The sequence below is a fragment of the Lethenteron reissneri genome, chromosome 51 (assembly GCF_015708825.2).
Source record: "Lethenteron reissneri isolate LAM-NWPU_2019-01 chromosome 51, ASM1570882v1, whole genome shotgun sequence".
NCBI classification, from domain to species: Eukaryota; Metazoa; Chordata; class Hyperoartia; order Petromyzontiformes; family Petromyzontidae; genus Lethenteron; species Lethenteron reissneri.
Genome location: NC_083829.1, coordinates 8,029,486 through 8,047,447, shown reverse-complemented (window position 1 = coordinate 8,047,447; position 17,962 = coordinate 8,029,486). Strand labels below are relative to the sequence as shown.

Below are 17,962 nucleotides of genomic sequence, written 5' to 3'. Positions count from 1 at the left end.
TGCGGGGATCCAATCGGACGCGCCGACACTAAGGGGGGGACTCGGGCCCCGCCCCCCCACGGCCAGAGAAGTGTCGCGAGCTCCGTGGTGTGGAACCACAACAGAGGGGATCGTGGCGACCGTAGAGGCGACCGTCAGTCTGGGAGTGTAGGAGGAGGGGGGGTAGCGAGGCAGCCACACACGCTGCTGCTGCTGCTGCTGGTGGTGGTGGCAGTGGCTGCGGTGCTGGGTCCACAGAGCGTGGCGCTGGGCGGTGGCGCGAGGGCGGAGAGGGCGACGCCGCCGCCGCCTCACGAAATCAAAGCAGAGGGAGCAGCAGGTTACCTCACTCAGTACTACCACTCACTCACTCTACTACACTACTACTATTACTACTCCACTACTACACTACTACTATACTACTCTACTACACTACTACTACTCACTCAGTACTACCACTCACTCTACTATACTACCACTACTACCACTCACTCTACTACTATACTACTACTACCGCTCTACTACTACTCTACTACCACTCACTCACTCTACTACACTACTATTACTACTCCACTACTACACTACTACTATACTACTCTACTACACTACTACTCTACTACTACACTACTACTACTCACTCAGTACTACCACTCACTCTACTATACTACCACTACTACCACTACTCTACTACTATACTACTACTATACTACTATTACTACACTACTATTACTACTCTACTACTACACTACTATACTACCACTCACTCTACTACTACTACACTACTACTACCGCTCTACTACTACTACTCTACTACCACTCACTCACTCTACTACACTACTATTACTACTCCACTACTACACTACTACTATACTACTCTACTACACTACTACTCTACTACTACACTACTACTACTCACTCAGTACTACCACTCACTCTACTATACTACCACTACTCTACTACTATACTACTACTATACTACTATTACTACACTACTATTACTACTCTACTACTACACTACTATACTACCACTACCACTCACTCTACTACTACTACACTACTACTACCGCTCTACTACTACTACTCTACTACCACTCACTCACTCTACTACACTACTATTACTACTACCACTCTACTACCACTACCTCACTCTACTACTACCACTCTACTACTACTTTACTACTACCACTCTACTACCACTACTATACTACTTCTACTCTACTACTCACTCACCACTACCACTCAATCACTCATCTACACTACTATACTACTACTCTACTACCACTACCACTCACTCTACTACCACACTATACTACTACTCTACCACTACCACTCACTCACCACTACCACTCAATCACTCACTCTACTACCACTCTACTACTACTACTCTACCACTACCACTCACTCACCACTACCACTCAATCACTCACTCTACTACCACTCTACTACTACTACTCTACTACCACTACCACTCACTCTACTACCACACTATACTACTACTACTCTACCACTACCACTCACTCACCACTACCACTCAATCACTCACTCTACTACCACTCTACTACTACTCTACTACCACTACCACTCACTCTACTACTACCCCGCACTCACTCGACCCCACTCACTCCACGACCCCCACTCTCCCCTCCACTCTATTCTGCACTCGCTCCTACCAACTCCTTAACCATCGCACAATCCCCTAGACACCATCCCGACAGAGTTCCCGTGCTTACTGTAGAGCACTTACTATCCTCTCTACAGTCAGCCGTCCACTCATCAGCCGGATAGCTGTCGTGTTTGCTGATAACGCACCGCTGTGTTTGACGGCAGTAGTGCTTCCTAATAGCTTACTCGCCACATTCCGTGCTTAATAATTATATTTATTCATAAACAACGTTTTTGGGTTAGATTGCGTTATTTATAAATGTGTCGTAACCCTCCACCACCCGACACGGCCAATCAGTAAAAAAAATGTCAGTGAACTATTTTGTCTTTTGTCGACGTAACACTTTTTTTTTTGCTGATTGGCCGTGTCGGGTGGTGGAGGGTTACGACACATTTATAAATAACGCGATCTAACTCAAAAACGTTGATTATGAATATTGGTCGTGAAAGCCTGCTACGTGTTAAACTAATTACTATTTACCTACTATAGTGCTGACGGGTTGCTTACTAATCAGTCGGCACGAAACTCAAGTGTAGACTTGACTGATCCCTTACAAGTAGTGCTTGTTGATTTTAGACTTTGACAACTGATCCTATGGCTGTTGATGAAACATTGAATTTCACGTCATCATCAGCCACGGACAATCCACTGCTGGATGAAGGCCTCTGCCAATCCAGTTTTCAAACACAAACGTAGACTGGCAGGCTTCAACTTGCCATCACAACTAAAGATTTCCCATCTCAACCCCGCAGGTCCGTCTGCTGCCGGCTAGCACCTGGTGCCCCCCGGCAAGGAGAGAGGATCCACCTCTACCGGCCGTGAGATGGGGGACACGGACGGAGACACGGGGCCCGAGATCCGGGAGGGCTTCCTGTGCCCCATGTGTGTGCGCGACTTCCCCTCCGTGTACCAGCTGCAGGCGCACTACGAGGACGCGCACTCGGAGGACGACCGCCACGTGGTGCACCACATCAAGAGTGCGCGCCCGCCCTCGCTACGACACCGCACGTGCCCACTGCACCACGGACGTGCCCCACAGACTGTGCACTCGCCCTCGCTACCACGCCGCACGTTCCCACTGCACGATGGACGTGCCCCACAGACTACGCGCCCGTCCTCGCTACGACACCGCACGTGCCCACTGCACCACGGACATGCCCCATAAACTGCACACCCGCCCCCGCTACCACTCCGCACGTGGCCACTGCACCCCGCACATGCCCTACAGACTGTGCACTCACCCTCGCTACCACTCCACACGTGCCCATTGCACCACGGACGTGCCCCACAGACTACGTGCCTGCCCTCGCTACCACTCCACACGTGCCCACTGCACCATGGACATGCCCCACAGACTACGCCCCCGCCCTCGCTACCACTCCGCACGTGTCCACTGCACCACGGACATGCCCCATACACCGTGGATTTGCCCTCACATGTGCCTGGTGGCGCGTGTGTTTAGATCTCCTCGGCAGGGCCAAGAGCAAGCTCCTGAAGAGGGACGAGAGGGTGGACCCGGGCACAGATGGAGCAGCTGACTCGGTGGCGGCAGCGGTGGTGACGACGGGAGGCATTGACACGTGGATGTGGGAGCCCCAGGAACCCGGTAGGTGGGACCGGGTCGGACCGGGTCAGACGAACTCTCGTACCCTCGGCCTGAATTTGTTTTCACTGAATACATTTGGGTCATTGGTCGACTGGAGTAGGTGGCCCACAACTAGTAGTTACCACAGCCACAATGAGAGGTATGGTGGATGTGGTGTGCCGATTGCGGATATGCTTTCCAGCTCGTCGACTTTGCTGGACCTAATCCCTGGTCCCATGTGAAGTATGGGAATTGACGGCAGGAACTTCTTGACGGGTAACACACTTTTATTAAATCCTTTAGGTATCACAATACAACGTGTGGTCTCTCTTCTTCCTCCGACACACTCCACTAATCTCGTGTAAGCTCTAGGCCTCTGGCTACACCCGATACACTTGACTCGTGTAGACCCTATGCCTCTGGCTACACACAATATACTCGACTCGTGTAAGCCCTATGCCTCTGGCTACCCAATACACTCGACTCGTGTAAGCCCTATGCCCTGGCTACACATAGTACATTCGGCTCGTGTAGACCTATGGCTACACCCACTACACTCGCCTCTGGGTTACACAGAGTCCCGGTCCCCTTAGGACAGCGGGGCTAGGTACCGCAGGGCTCTAGGTCTTCATCCCCGTCTTCCTTCTTCGCTGGTTACACACTGCCCTTACGCCTGTGTGCATCCCCTTTTATAGCCCCTGCTCACGAGGGACGGAGCTGATGCGGCGTCGACGTGAGCGTCGTTCCTTAATGACCCAATCACGACGCACTCTCTCTACGATCCGCTTTCCCCAGCGCGTGTTAACATTACTCCACCAATCACACTGCGCTGCCACCTGATCACTCCCTCTCAGCGCGTCACCGCCCACAGCCAATCGGTACCCCGTAACCCACGACCCCACGCTGACCCCTGATCCTCCACCGTCAGCGCGCGTCACCACCTACACAGCCAATCATCACGCACTGTGCATACGATCCTTAATCCCAGCGCGTATCACCTCTACACATGTAAGTCTGTGGGTGCTATGCAAGTGTGTGGATCCTTTATAAGGTTATTTAGCCCAAGTAAGTCTGGGTCCTTTGTAAGCCTATGGGTTCATATCTACCGGGTGTGGAAATATTTTACAGGTCGCTGACCTGAACTTGCCCGGCTGGATTGAACCCTTGTCCTCGCCCCGTGACCCTCCCATGAGGTTCAGTGGCTACATGGACACGTGCGGCTGATGGTTCTGCTCGTGCGTGCGTCTCGTGTCACCGAGCAGAGCTGATGTTTGTTTTTTAGGTTTGGAACGAAGTCACTTGGACGACTTTAAGAGGGTGAGGGCGGCTCGCATTGACCGCTCCGTCATCGAGATGAACAGGCTGCTCATCCGCCTAGAGAAGGTGAGTCCACCCTTCGTGGTTTCTCTCTCTCCACACGTAAAGCCGCAACATCTAAACGTGGACATGCAGAGCCACTTGTGTTAAGCCACTGCCCGGCACGACGCGGGGAGTCCGTCGCCCTGCAGGTAGAGGCCAAATACAAAGAGCAAGAGATGTGGACTAGGCTTGGCAATAAAACAGGTGTTATGTTGTTTAAACACTAAATAGATAAAGTCACGTAGAATGTAAATAATAAAATAATAAAAATAAAACATACAAAACTAATTCTCACGACTCTGTCTTCTCGACAGACCTGTTCTCCACCTGAGGACGGCTGCTTGCGTTGTGGCCGAAACGTCGTGAGAATTATTTTATTGTTTTATTTTTATTATTTACATTCTACGTGACTTTACCGAAAGAACCAAGAAGATGAATCTCTGCAGTCACGAAAGAAGCTTTAAATCGAAAACTAAATAGATACCTATTGCAAGGCATCAAGTCTGCATTAGTCACACATACTTGCTCTGATAATATATCCATTGTCTTTGAAACTGATTAGCCTACACCAGAGACAGCCTTCTTAACACCTGTTTTATTTCCAGAAAGGGTAAAGCCTATTCTTATTTTCTCATCATTCTTGATACTGCCAAAACAATCTCATAGATATAAGAGATGTGGACCTCGGACCCCCGTGTGGCGCATTGTCTGCCAGAATGTAGCCATGCAGCAGCCTACAACCACCTGTTTTGTGGTTGGTGGTCGCCATTCCAAGAACTATCCAGGCTTAAATCAGCTTAGCTTCTGAGATTTGCCGCATTTCAGGTGATTTGGTGAACGGGTGATCCGGTAATTTTTTGTAAAATCAAAATCTCCGCCGTAATCTTTCACAGTGCTGTGAAGACGCAGGGGAGGCACATACGTTCATACACATGAACCCTGTCTCGGTGTGAGAGCCCACGCTGACGAAAGTTCAAGCTGAGTGGAGCAGCAATGTCTCGCTGAGCATGTTTCCCACTGTGTTGTCTCCGCTTTCTCAGCTGACGTCGTTTGATCGCATGAACACCGACCCGGCCAAGAGGAAAGGTGAGGCCTCCGCTTTCATCTTCTTACTTTCTTATTTCCCTTCTACCTGACTTTACCGAAAGAACCAAGAAGATGAATCCCTGCAGTCACGAAAGCTTTAAATCGAAATTTAAGCCTCCGCTTTCCTTGAAATTTTTCTGCACGAAATGTCGCTGCGTTCGAATAGCGAAAAATATTTACTCGTGCCAGTTATTCACCCAGGGACCTCTCTCTGCTGTGCTGTCTCCACTGCCCTATCCCACCCCCCTCTTCACACACGGCGGTAGTGCTGGAGCGGTCGGTGGTGACGTGGGTGAGCGACGAGGACGTGCCGTGCTGCCCCGACTGCGGCCGCGGGTTTTCGGTGACGAGCCGCCGCCACCACTGCCGGCTCTGCGGCTCCATCATGTGCAAGCGCTGCACGCACTTCCTCACCATCGCCTTCGCCGGTGCGTCCCACTCTGCTGGCTGCAAGGCACCGGCTGCGCAGCGCTAGCTTGAGTTTAAAGGACAATGTAATTCGGGCGGTCAGGTGGTCCGAGGTGCGTAATTATGCGTCGATTAAAGTCTCCTCTTTTGCTCGTGATATAATTCTTAAAATTGAATTGAGTCAGAATTAATGGTTGTAATGGATTCGAATGATCTGCTAACAATGTGCGAGTGTTGCATTTCGTGAACGCATCTGTACAGATGAGACAGACTATAGAGAGGAACAAAACAAGCCTTGTTGAACAAAATGACAAAATATTTGACCGACTAATGGAATTGTGATCATTAATTGTGCTGTCGTGTTTGTGAAAAGTGCGCTGTAGGCAAAACCGCAGGACCCACTTTACTATTTACTGACGAGTAACAGCGCGACCATGAGAGACCGGCATGGTTTCATCCCGCAACATATAGACGATGGCGATGAGCGACCCTAAACTTGACTGCGATCCTCCCCTCTGTGCGACGCAGACAAGCTGACCAGCGCCAACCGCGTATCGAGCTTGGCCGGATCATCCGCGTCTCTGCCCACGGCCTGGTCCGGTGGCAGCGCCGCCGGTGCCAGGGCAGCTGGCCGGCCCGGCGAGGGCGGCGGGCACCGGCGGCGCGGCAGCACCAGCAGCGTGGGTTCGTTGCTCCTGGAGGACAAGGACGACGAGCGGGTGCGGTGCTGCCGGCACTGCCGCGAGGCGCTGGTGCGGCACGAGCACCAGATGGACGAGCAGCACCGGCAGCCGGCCATCGTGGCGCTCTATGAGGTGCGGGTGCCGGCAGGAGGGGCGCTGACGATGAGAGGGTCGGGATGTGGAGATGCGGAGCTGGCGCTGCTGAGATCACGGGGTGGAACCGTGGTTATTCCGGGTTCTCTAGCGTAGGGAGTGTGTATCAGCCTTATCGCCATTGACTCGCATGGAGTACAAGAGACGTGCTTGGAGATGCATGGAATCACACCGAGGGTCATGGACTTGCATAGCCTCACATGGAGACTCATAGACTTACGTAGACTTGGTTGTGATTAAACCGGGTTTTCAGTGGTTGAAAGTTGGTGGTCTCAGCCTGGTCACCAGTGACATACATTGAGACACATAGACTTGCATGGAGATCCATAGACTTGCATAGACTTTGTTGTGATGAAACTAGGTTGTCAGAGACCTATAGACTTGCATAGATACCCTTTGATACTGGTAGGAACCTCCTGGTTACACTAGCCCACAGGGGATTATTGTGTCCGTCCGTCGTGCAGGGAGGGGCTGGGTGGGGAGGGGAGGGTGGGGAGGGGCTGGGTGGGGTTGGGTGGGGAGGGGCTGGGTGGGGAGGGGCTGGGTGGGGAGAGTGGGGCTGGGTGGGGGGTGGGGCTGGGTGGGGAGGGGCTGGTCACCCCGTGGTGCCCTTATAAAACTCAACGTTTAACCTACTCACGCCGGCTTGTGCCCGCCCTCACAGTCGGGCATATTTGCGGAATATACCACGCCGCCGTTGACCCTGGCCATTGACCGAGCAACCCAACGTTCCTACCAGCTCCCTCCGCAGGAATGTGTTATTGACCCACCCATAGACTCACATATAGACCCATAGGCTCAGTGGTCCGTTTTTAATCTCTAACGTTCTGCTCGCACTGCCCACCTTAATCCTTCAGAAGCTGCATCAGAACATGGTGAAGGTGGAGCAGCTGGCGCCCGAGTACGGCAGGATGGCCGACTCCCTGAAGTGAGTGGCGCCACAGCACTGAGTAGTGACGCTCCCGCCCACTCCGATCGTGACAATTCATCGCAGCGTTCGACGATCCGTCGTGCGTGACCACCCATTGCCGCACACCAAATGTTGACGATCCTGACCCACTACACTCGTGCTGCCCTCTCCCCTACCCTGACCGCCCCTCATCCTCCCACCTCCGCTGTACGTGTGTTGAACTTCTTTCGCACCGTACGTAGCCAACCGTGCTAATCGGAGGTGAGTTGTTGTTGCAGCGCCGGCGAGACGACCTACACCCTGGACCAAGGCAATGCGATGCGCATGGAGCTGATGAAGCTGTACGAGCTGGTGGATGTCATCAGGTGAGCGCTGGGGTCAGAGGTTAATCGGTTCGTTAGCGTTCGAACAAGTTGGCTCCGTGAACCGATCCATCGTTACACGCGCGCCGAGATCCGTCCCCGCTGGCTGTGGCCTCTCTCCCCTCTAATCCCCCTCTGTGCGCCCCTCCCCCCACTTTCTGTACAGCAAGAAGATCCTGAACCTGGGTGTCAAGGATGACCCACCCCCTCATGCCAAGGCACTGAAGCTGCAGAAGATGATTCGCTACAGCGTGAGCCTCTTCGTGCAGGTGCGGAAACTTCTGCTGCCTCCGCTAGCTGCTGCTGTCCTGTCATCTGCGGGACGTCGTCGTCATCATTATCCCCAACATCATCATCGTACTCCATGATCTATCCACCGCTGCACATGAGTCGATTTCGTCGCTCCATCGCCAGGATGAATATATCCCCTGTTGGGCGTGTTCCATCATGTGGCTGTTACTCAGCGTCTAGTAATGTACAATGCATTTGCGGTGTACTGCAGATATTAACGGTACAGAGCGAGTTGATAATGCGTACCTTGGCTTGCACTTCCCTGTCCCCAAGGAGTTGTGTTGGGGGGGTCAGGAGGGGGCTGAAGTCTATTTTTGCCCTTCCCGAGTCTACCAATTTGCGGGGCACTCGCCCCCCTGCCCCCCCTCCACTGGCGCTGCCTTTGGCTGCCTCGTAGCTGCCGGATTGGCACCAGAACTGCGGAGGGGAGTCGCTGGGGGGGGGGGGGTGGGGTGAGGGTTGCACCGTGAGCCGGTGCTGTGGGGAGTTGACCGGTCGCGGGTGTCGCGCGCACGCCGCAGGAGAAGCTGCTGGGGCTGCAGTCGCTGCCGACGGCCGATCGCTACGAGGAGCTGAAGGAGGGGCGGAGGCGTGAGGCGGAGAGCCGCGTCATGCAGGAGAGACAGGCGAGCGCACGCAGACACACGCAGACACGCACACAGACACACGCACGCAGACACACGCACGCAGACACACGCACGCAGACACACGCACGCAGACACGTGCGCACGCAGACACGTGCGCACGCAGACACGTGCGCACGCAGACACGTGCGCACGCAGACAAGCACGCAGACACGTGCGCACGCAGGCACGTGCGCAGGCAGGCACGCGCACGCAGACACGCGCACGCAGACACGCGCACGCAGACAAACGCACGCAGACACACGCACGCAGACACACGCGCACGCAGACACACGCGCACGCAGACACGCGCACAGGCAGGCACGCACACAGACACACGCACGCAGACACACGCACAAGCAGGCACGCGTGCACAGGACAGAGATGCACAGGTACACGTGCGTGCGTACAGGTGTGTGCGCACGCCTCCACAGGCAGATGCTTGCATGTGGATAGATGTGCATGGACGCAAAAGCACACAGACGCGTGTATATGTGTGGATACACGTGGGCAGACGCACACGCACACGGACAGACGCGTCCACGCACGCACACGGGCAGATCCACATCCGCACACGGACCTGGACACGTGCACACACGGGGGGGACAAGTGTGTGGACAGATAAATGCACAGAGGCAAATGCGGACACAGACACGCGCATGAAAACAGACGCGACAAAGTCAAAGTCACTCGTACACGACTGGGTTCATTGCGCAGTGCTCAGATCACTGCTCCACCCCACCCCCTGATCTGGAACTTTCCTCGTAATTAACCTCAAGGGAACGATCAACATCGCATTTTTCTTCACCTGCCATCGTCACGTAGCCTGACCATCTTGAGACCCGCACGGTGACGTACGAACCGCGTGCGTCTCCATTCCGAACACAGACTTCGCTCGACTCCCAGCAGCAGCGCCAGCAGCAGCAGCAGCAGCGCCAGCAGCAGCAGCAGCCGCCCCGGCACCAACGGCCGGCGGTGGACAGCGCTACCGGGTGGCTGCCCGAGAGCGGCGTGCCGGCGTCAGGCGTGGAAGGGCACGGTGGCCCCATCGGCGAGTTGGACGACCCGCTGCTGCAGCAGATCGGCAACATCCGCAACTACGTGCGGCAGGCGGTGGCGGCGGGGCGCGTGGACGAGGCGCGCACGCTGCGTGAGAACCTGCAGCAGCTGCAGCAGGAGTACGACGCGCAGCAGATGGAGGTGCGGGCTCCACCCAACGCGCCCACGCCGTACTGCCAACGCGGCGATGTTGCCGCTAGATTTGAGTGACTTTTTGGGTTCCCCTAGCGGTGAAGTTTAGTCAAAGCGACCGGCGACTTTCTAAGACGGAGACATCCTCTGATGCCCTGGGCATCTGGCCAGCTATTGACTTTGTTTTTAATGTGTACGCATGGATGATGTAACTCCACTTCCGCATTTGTCCTCGGCGGCAGAACTTTCAGAACAAAATGCGATCGCGTATTTTCCAATAGTTTCTTATCGCCCTGGTTTTTGCCTCCTACATTTTGCGCAACACTTTGATCCCGTGTCCTTTTTGCTCTCGGTTGAGTGCCTCGCAGCAATGGAACCTCTCCCTGTAATTCTGTTCACAACGGATAATCTTGTGACGGACACACGGACGTACAGAGCTGATGCTCGCTGTTAAGATCCCCCGACGCTGTGTGCGCTTTCTTCATCAGCTGGCGCAGCGGGTGGCCCTGCAGGCGGAAGAGGACGAGGAGTTCCAGGCTCGCCAGCTCCACCTCCTCCGGGAGCGCAGCCACCGTGACAGCCCCGCGGGGTCACCAGCGAGGTCGCAGGAGCACGACCCCACGATGGGGTCACCAGCGAGGTCGCAGGGACACGACCCCACGATGGGGTCGCCCGCAAGGTCGCAGGAGCACGACCCCACAAAAGGGTTGTCCGTAAGATCGCGTGGGGATGGTGCCACCGCCACAGCCCTGGCACCGTCACCGTCGCCGAAGCCGGAAGCCGCACAGCCGGAGCCCATGGTCCGGGGACAGCCGGAACGACCGTCGCCGCCCGGCGGCCCTTGGCATGACCTCTCGTCGCCGACCAAGGTACCCTGTCGCGTGGGCTACCTCTCTGTGCGGGTCTCTCTTGCACTTGACTTGTGTGAGCCGGGGTAAACGGAGAAAAATCACGACTGCCTAACAACTTGTGTTGGCGTCTTGTCAGTCCACTGCTGGATAAGGGACTCCACATGCTGTGCTCGGTGCAAAGTTGAAGGTGGGGAGCATAGAAGTGCAGTCCAACAGTCAATATTGCCGCATTGCCAGGATGCATCATCGCTCGAAGGAACGGTAAGACGGCGGTCGAGATTCACGATGGATTGGCAGCCGAGGGAAACAACACGGCCTAGAGGACGTCCAAACGTGAGACGGAGCGATGAAATTAGGTCGCGTGCAGCGACGGTTTGTGGATGCTACGAGACTTTCACCCACCAGTTGATAGATTACAACATAACGCTGAAAACGCAATTGGGAAGAAGACCATGAAACCTAAAACAGGAAATATCTCCGCGTCTGACAGTCGTACCCCGATTTACGTCTCCCCCTTTTACGTCGTTAAGCAAATACGTCGTCACTTTATGAATACCACCTCCTGAATTGCGTTGCCTCAACCCCACTTACCTCGTAAATTCATTCGATTCACTTCGTTTCGATATTGGTCGTCGCACCTTTCAGCAACGCATCCCCGACATGAACTGGGGTATTGCCGTGTTACTCCAGTGTCGAATATGCACCGATGCTTCTTACTCACCCAGCAGTGGACTGATCTTGGCCAATGGTGATGTTGTCCGGCAGATGACGAGACCGCAACACCCGGCGAAACGGCAGCAGCAGCAGCAGCATCAGCAGCAGAGCGGAGTGATCGGTGTTCCGTGGCAAACGACAGCCCAGGTTCACGCAAGCTCGCACGACGCAGGACCCCGGGCCGGCGCCGCCCTCGCCAACTCCGGCTCCTCCATCCCCTCCTCGGCGGCAGCAGTGGCGGTACCGCCAGGCCCTCGCACGGCGAAAGCCACCGCCTCTTCACTGCCAGCGCCTGAACCCTCCTCGCTCAACCCGTTCGAGTTGGACGAGGCAGACGGCGTCGCCGGCAGCGGAAGGAGGAAGCGGGGGTCATTGGCGGAACCGATTCCGGTTCGGGGCTCCCCGGACGGGAACCCCTTCGCCCAGACGCCGTCCCCGAAGAGACCAGGCGCCAGTCGGCACGAGGCGCCCAATGGGAGCGGAAACCCATTTGAGGAGGAGGAGGAGGTCGGTGCCAACGGCCGGAGCTCGCGTCGTCCTGACGAGACCCCAAAACCGTCGCTGGCAAACCCGTTCGAGGAGGACGCGGGCGACGCCACGAACCCCTTCCACCAGGACAACTTGGGGAGGCGACGTGGAGCCCAGCCAGTCGCCAGCAGCGGCGGCAGCAGCAGCAACCCCTTCGAGGTGGACGACAATGGTGATGATGGCGCTGGTAACGTCGGCGCCATCGACCCCGAGCTGCTGCGCCAGCAGATCGACAACATCCGGGCGTTCATCTTTGACGCCAAACGCGGCGGGCGCTCCGAGGAGGTGGCCGCGCTCACGCAAAACCTGCGCGAGCTCCAGCAGGCACTGGTTCTCTCCTCTCGCCGGATGCCATCGGCGGCGCCGCGGGGGGGGACCCTGCCCTGACCGACCAACAGTGCCACTCCGTTCTAGCCACCGCCCGTCCGGTCGGGCGGCTTCCATCATTTTCTGTCAAGGGCTTCAGTGCGCTCGGGTGGCCAATGTTGTTCGTCCGACCGGGGCGCCGATGAGGGGGGGGGGGGCTGTCCGATCGCCATTTTGGTGTTCCACTCACACGGCCCGCGGGAAAGGTGCCACCTTCCACTCTAGCGCCTAGATGTCGGCTGGCATCCCGCCACGCCGGCCGGTTCGGTGGAGTGGAGACGACGCTGGTTGTATTGCGGTAGGCGCTTGGCTAAGTTTATTTTTTTTGCGATATGAGAATGCCAAGTTTGGCTTTAGACTGGCATTTTGGACTTTATTGCCTGGCTTGTTTCATGGGTTGGCGTAACATTCCCATCGAGCGGAACCCATCTAAGCTAGGCAATTTGACGCCGGGAATGTAACGTTAACGATTGTGATGTTACCGTCTGGTACCATCCGTTACCGTTGTGTGTTATCGCCAGGGCTCAGTATTTTCCGGGTCGCTAGTAGAGACTTGGAGTAGGTGGCACGTGACTGGTAACCACCACAGCCATTTGAGTGGTAAATCCTTGATGTGTGGTATGCTAGATGTGGAAATATTTTGCGAGTGGCCGACTCGGATAGAGTCGTCCTGTCGTGGTGTCAGTGGCTGCTTTCTACACATAGCACAGCGAGTTGGCTCGATTCTGCACTGGGCGACGTGGGATGTTCCCCCGTTAGCGTCTGGGAAGAGTGAAGTGTCAGGTTTACACCAGTAGTCACCATTAACGTTTACCTCTTCCACTGCACAACCGAGCTGCATGGGGAGCTGTGCCGAAGCCAGCCCAGCGCGGCTCAGGAGGGTGCCAGGTTGCGTTTCCACCGCAGAAGCCACTGGACATCTTCGCTTGAAATGACGAAAACTCTCAGCCCGGACCGTGGCCATGTTGGGGCCCCGAGGCAGTTTCAGGCGTCTTCCCGTGAGGTCAGAGTTTCTTCGTTTGGTTCTGGTTCGGCTTGGGAAATAGCCAGTTGGGAAGACGGCGCGTGCCGACAGGCCTGCGCGTTGGCGCACCAGCGTAGAAGAAGGGGCATTTGGGGCCTCGGCCTTCCAAACGACCATTTATTATGTCACGGTTGCCCGTCATCCCCGTCCGCTTTGCACGCTAGTTGATGACGACGACGATGGGCAGTGTCGGAAACCTGCTCTGTGAAGTGGGATGGGAACTGGGGTTCGACGAGCCGGTCTGCGTGACCCGCCATGGTTCAGCTCCCTTGTTATTACTAACCCGGGCCCTCCGATTCGTAGAGTAGTCCGTGACTACCGATTATCGGCTCCATTGCTCAACTGATCCGATAACACGAAAACACTTGGGGAATAATGTCGCTTCTGTCGTGTGCCGGTGGACGGGAGGTGCCACTCTGCCACTCACGGTTAGCGTGGTGGCTCGGAGTGGATTTCCCGCCCTGGGGTGGCCACGAAGAAGTCATCGATGACGATCGATTTAAGCAACGCGACCGAATCGTCGTCCCAGCGCGCATAGCAGAGGTCGCAAACGGGTTTTGATTCCTTACACGTACCCTACCCTAAATGAGTGACAAACGGTTACTCACCAGTGACTCACGGCCTGCCCGTACCCGGCCACACCAGGGTCGCAAACGGCTACCCGTACCCGTACCTGGCCGGGTACGGGTAGCCGGGTATCGGGTAGGGTACGGGTATCGGGTACCCGGTTGCGACCTCTGGCGCATAGCGTGACCGTTGGGAATATTGATAACGATGTGCGGGCCGTGGCTGAGCTTGCGCACAAATATAGAGCTCGGTCATCGCGGAGGTGGGTCCGTGGTGGTTCGCGGGGACTGGCGAGTCCGTCTTGGTCTGGTTGATGCCGTAGCGCTTGGCGCCAGACGCCGGTGCGAACAATTGCACGCCTGGGATGCGAAGCCGCGTGTCAGCACAGCACGCGGTGCATATTGTGACCACTGCCCTGTATGTTGACTAAACGCAGCTTGGACCGCGGTGAAATTAGCGTAGCCGGAATAAGCTAAACGGGTAGGATCCTTTCCACAGTTGTCGTAAGCACAACACTGCTGTAAATGTGTGGTCAGGTGCTCCGCAGACCGTTACATCGCAGGCTTGTAAGAGGTGGTGACAGCTTGAGGAGGCCTTCATCCAGAAGTGGATTGACCATGGCTGATGATTACTGCGATTGGAGCCACACATCCAGGTTTCTGCCCACAGATGTAATCATCGCAACGCTACTCGACGCGCTTTTAGGCGACAACACGCAGAGGGCGGTAGGCAGCGTCAGTAGTGGGTTGTCGGCTTGCACGTACTGCTGTCTGGTGCTGATGATGAGTGCAACTTACTTTACAGAGTGTGTTAGAATTGGCCAGTCGTGGTTCCTATTGGATGAAATAGCATTGAGGAAAGCGGTAAGTTACTTGAATAAAAAAAATATTCGATAGGCATTTGAACCCCGGGGTACAAACTTTACTGTGACAATGACTCCCCCCTCCCTGAGATCAGAATACTAATATATTATTTTAACCCTGGGGGTAGCCGAATTGGGGTTAAGATTCGGGGTTCTGATCTCCCACGGTCAGTAACAGCTTCAGCTAGCACGTGGGCGGCGGGGGTTCAGAATAGTAAACGAACGGTGCCACCCCTCGAGAAGCGTCCGTCGCACAAGTGCCCGCTGCCTTTATTGACGCGTTGACCCCCCCCCCCCCCCCTCGTTAGACCAAGTCCAACGTGTAACACTAACGCTGCGCTCGCGGCTCCGTAGCGCCGTTCGAGGCGTCGCCTCTAAAGTATTACGCTGCCTGTGAATTTAATTTAGTTTCCGAACACTAACTCTGCGTGCGTGCCGACGGACGTCGTACGCTGCGAACCCCCGCCCGCCCGCTGCTGTTGTGGTTCGGGGAGGGCCCACGCTGGTTTCTGTGACCCAGAGCCGCCCGTGGATTTTGAAGGTGAAGTTTATGATTCATTACGTTACCCAGGAGTCGCCCAGACGATCGCCGCCATGTTTCCCGATTTAAGTGATTTAAGGAGTAAATTTTCAAACGTGGCTAATTTGGACCGTGTCGCTGGCCACGCGTGGCCGACGGCTGTCGAAGCGCTTCGCGGCGTCGAAGCGCTTCGTGGCATCGACAGCGTCCACTGTGAAGCGGACGGCGCGCAGTCTCGTTACGGTTCATGCAACCGCAGCGTTAACCGGGACGGCAACAGAGGCGGCGGCTGCTGCTGCGTCGCCGGGGGCGGAAGCGAGTCGTGGAATCTGCCCATCACCGCCATGCCGCACCCAGCTGAGAATCCAAGACCCCGAGCGGCAGCTGTTCTCTCCCACCACGACTCAATGAGTCGTCACGATCGCAACACTCGATTCTCCATCCCGTTTGCACTGCCTTGTATCGTAGCGTTGCGTCTCGCATCGTTGTTCCAAATTCTGTTGGCGTATAATCTTCGTCAGTCGTAAAATCGCTTGGTTCTTGCAGATGCGATTCGGTGCATGCGCTGTGAGCGCAAGAACCTGCCTGGGCACGGAACAACAGCGCATGACCGGATGCATCGTCGCGATGTGGGGCCACGATTCGTCCCATAATAATACGCTTCACTTGTGTCGATTTGCTCCATTATTCTAAATACATCATTTACATAAAGCTCACGTTACAAATTCTTACACTTGCATGCGTTGCCAGAGGAATAACCGAATTTATATATTGACGTTGCCCGGCTACGAACCAGGTCTGGTCTTGCCCTAGTGCCGACGCTGCAGGTTGTTCCTCCCCCTCTAGAAACTTTCTCCCGTGGGTGTCGTCCATGGGCCAGAGCAGAAATGGGTTTGAAGGTAGCAATACTTTTACTCGCACCGACTAAAATACAAGCGACATGTACAACAAGAACTCGCTCATTGCCATTGGTTATCGCGTAGAAATCGGAGCCACTAAAGTGATGCCACCATAGGTGGTACCGACAAGGGAGGCATCTGCTCTGGGCTTGTCGAGCGGCGATGGGAGCTTTGCGTTCATGATGATGTCACTTTACCCACAACCCCTCCCTCCAGAAGCCACCGTCACTGTCAATCACTCTAAAGTTGCACAATTAAACAGGGCGGGAGTAAGGAAAGGCGGCGTCCACGTTATTTCTTTGTGCCGTGCTGGGCGTCAGCCGGTGCCAGGATGCGAGTTTGTGTTTCTTCTACTTTATAAAAACCAGAGGCGGTTGGGTGGCTCGGAGGTCAGTGCTGAGTCTGGCACAAACGGGATCCTGGGTTTGAAGCCCCGGACGGAACATTTGGCTCCGCGATCAGTTTGCGCGAATTCTAGCTCTTGAGGCTTACGGTTTGATGGCCAAGTAACGTTACATTACTCTGCATATCAAGACGGTGTGCCCCCTACTGTGTGCACCAAACGTCACATGAAGGGATCTCAGGTAGCTCTATAGCAGAGGTCGCAACCGGGTACCCGATACCCGGCTACTCGTACCCGATACCCGGCTACTCGTACCCGGCCGGGTACAGGTACCCGTTTGCGACCCTGGTGCAGCTGGGTACGGGTAGGCCGTGAGTCACTGGTAACTGTTTGTCACTCATTTCCCAACGTCTTGTCTCTTCTCACAATTCAAGTTCCTAGAATCAACCCACCCGTGCCTGCAACATGGCTTCATCCCAGAGGTCGCAATCGGGTACCCGATACCCTACCCGTACCCGGCTGGGTAGGGTACCCGTTTGCGACCCTGGTGCGGCCGCGTACGGATAAGGAATCAAAACCCGTTTGCGACCTCTGCTCTATAGTGTCCGCTTTGTGGGCCGTGCTCTTAACAGGGTTACCCGCTGCCCTGCGCGGGATGCCGACGGATTCGTCACCTCGTGGAGCAATACCAACACCATAATCGCGAGGTAAAAACAGTGCAACCATCGCCCCCGTTGTGAATAACGGCCTCTGAAGTAAACATCACAGAACGACTCGTGAGATCCCTTCGGTCACCTCTTGTCCACAGTAGGTGGATGGTGTGCCACCTCAGTCTGTGCTATCGAGATGTTGCTTGGCAATCAAAACGAATGCTTTTAAATTCCCATAACTAGAAGTTTGCAAATTAAGCGAATTCACTTTGAAGGGGCATTGGCTGCGGTGTGGATTATAACCGAGTCGACTGACTGGGTGCCCTGGAGTTGGTGCCGCTACCA

The 17,962-nt window shown here is 55.4% G+C and overlaps 1 protein-coding gene across 1 annotated transcript; it reads left to right on the top strand.

The window, feature by feature from the left end:
- On the top strand, positions 1–17,882 carry RBSN (rabenosyn, RAB effector). The gene is made up of 14 exons (XM_061572718.1): positions 1–319; positions 2,395–2,619; positions 3,105–3,248; positions 4,510–4,610; positions 5,627–5,672; positions 5,939–6,100; positions 6,609–6,895; positions 7,774–7,844; positions 8,105–8,191; positions 8,355–8,457; positions 9,001–9,105; positions 9,991–10,302; positions 10,782–11,162; positions 11,910–17,882. The coding sequence occupies exons 2-14, from the start codon at positions 2,466–2,468 to the stop codon at positions 12,771–12,773; spliced, it is 2,817 nt and encodes a 938-aa protein (XP_061428702.1). The 5' UTR covers positions 1–319; positions 2,395–2,465; the 3' UTR covers positions 12,774–17,882.
- The last annotated feature ends 80 nt before the right edge of the window (positions 17,883–17,962 follow it).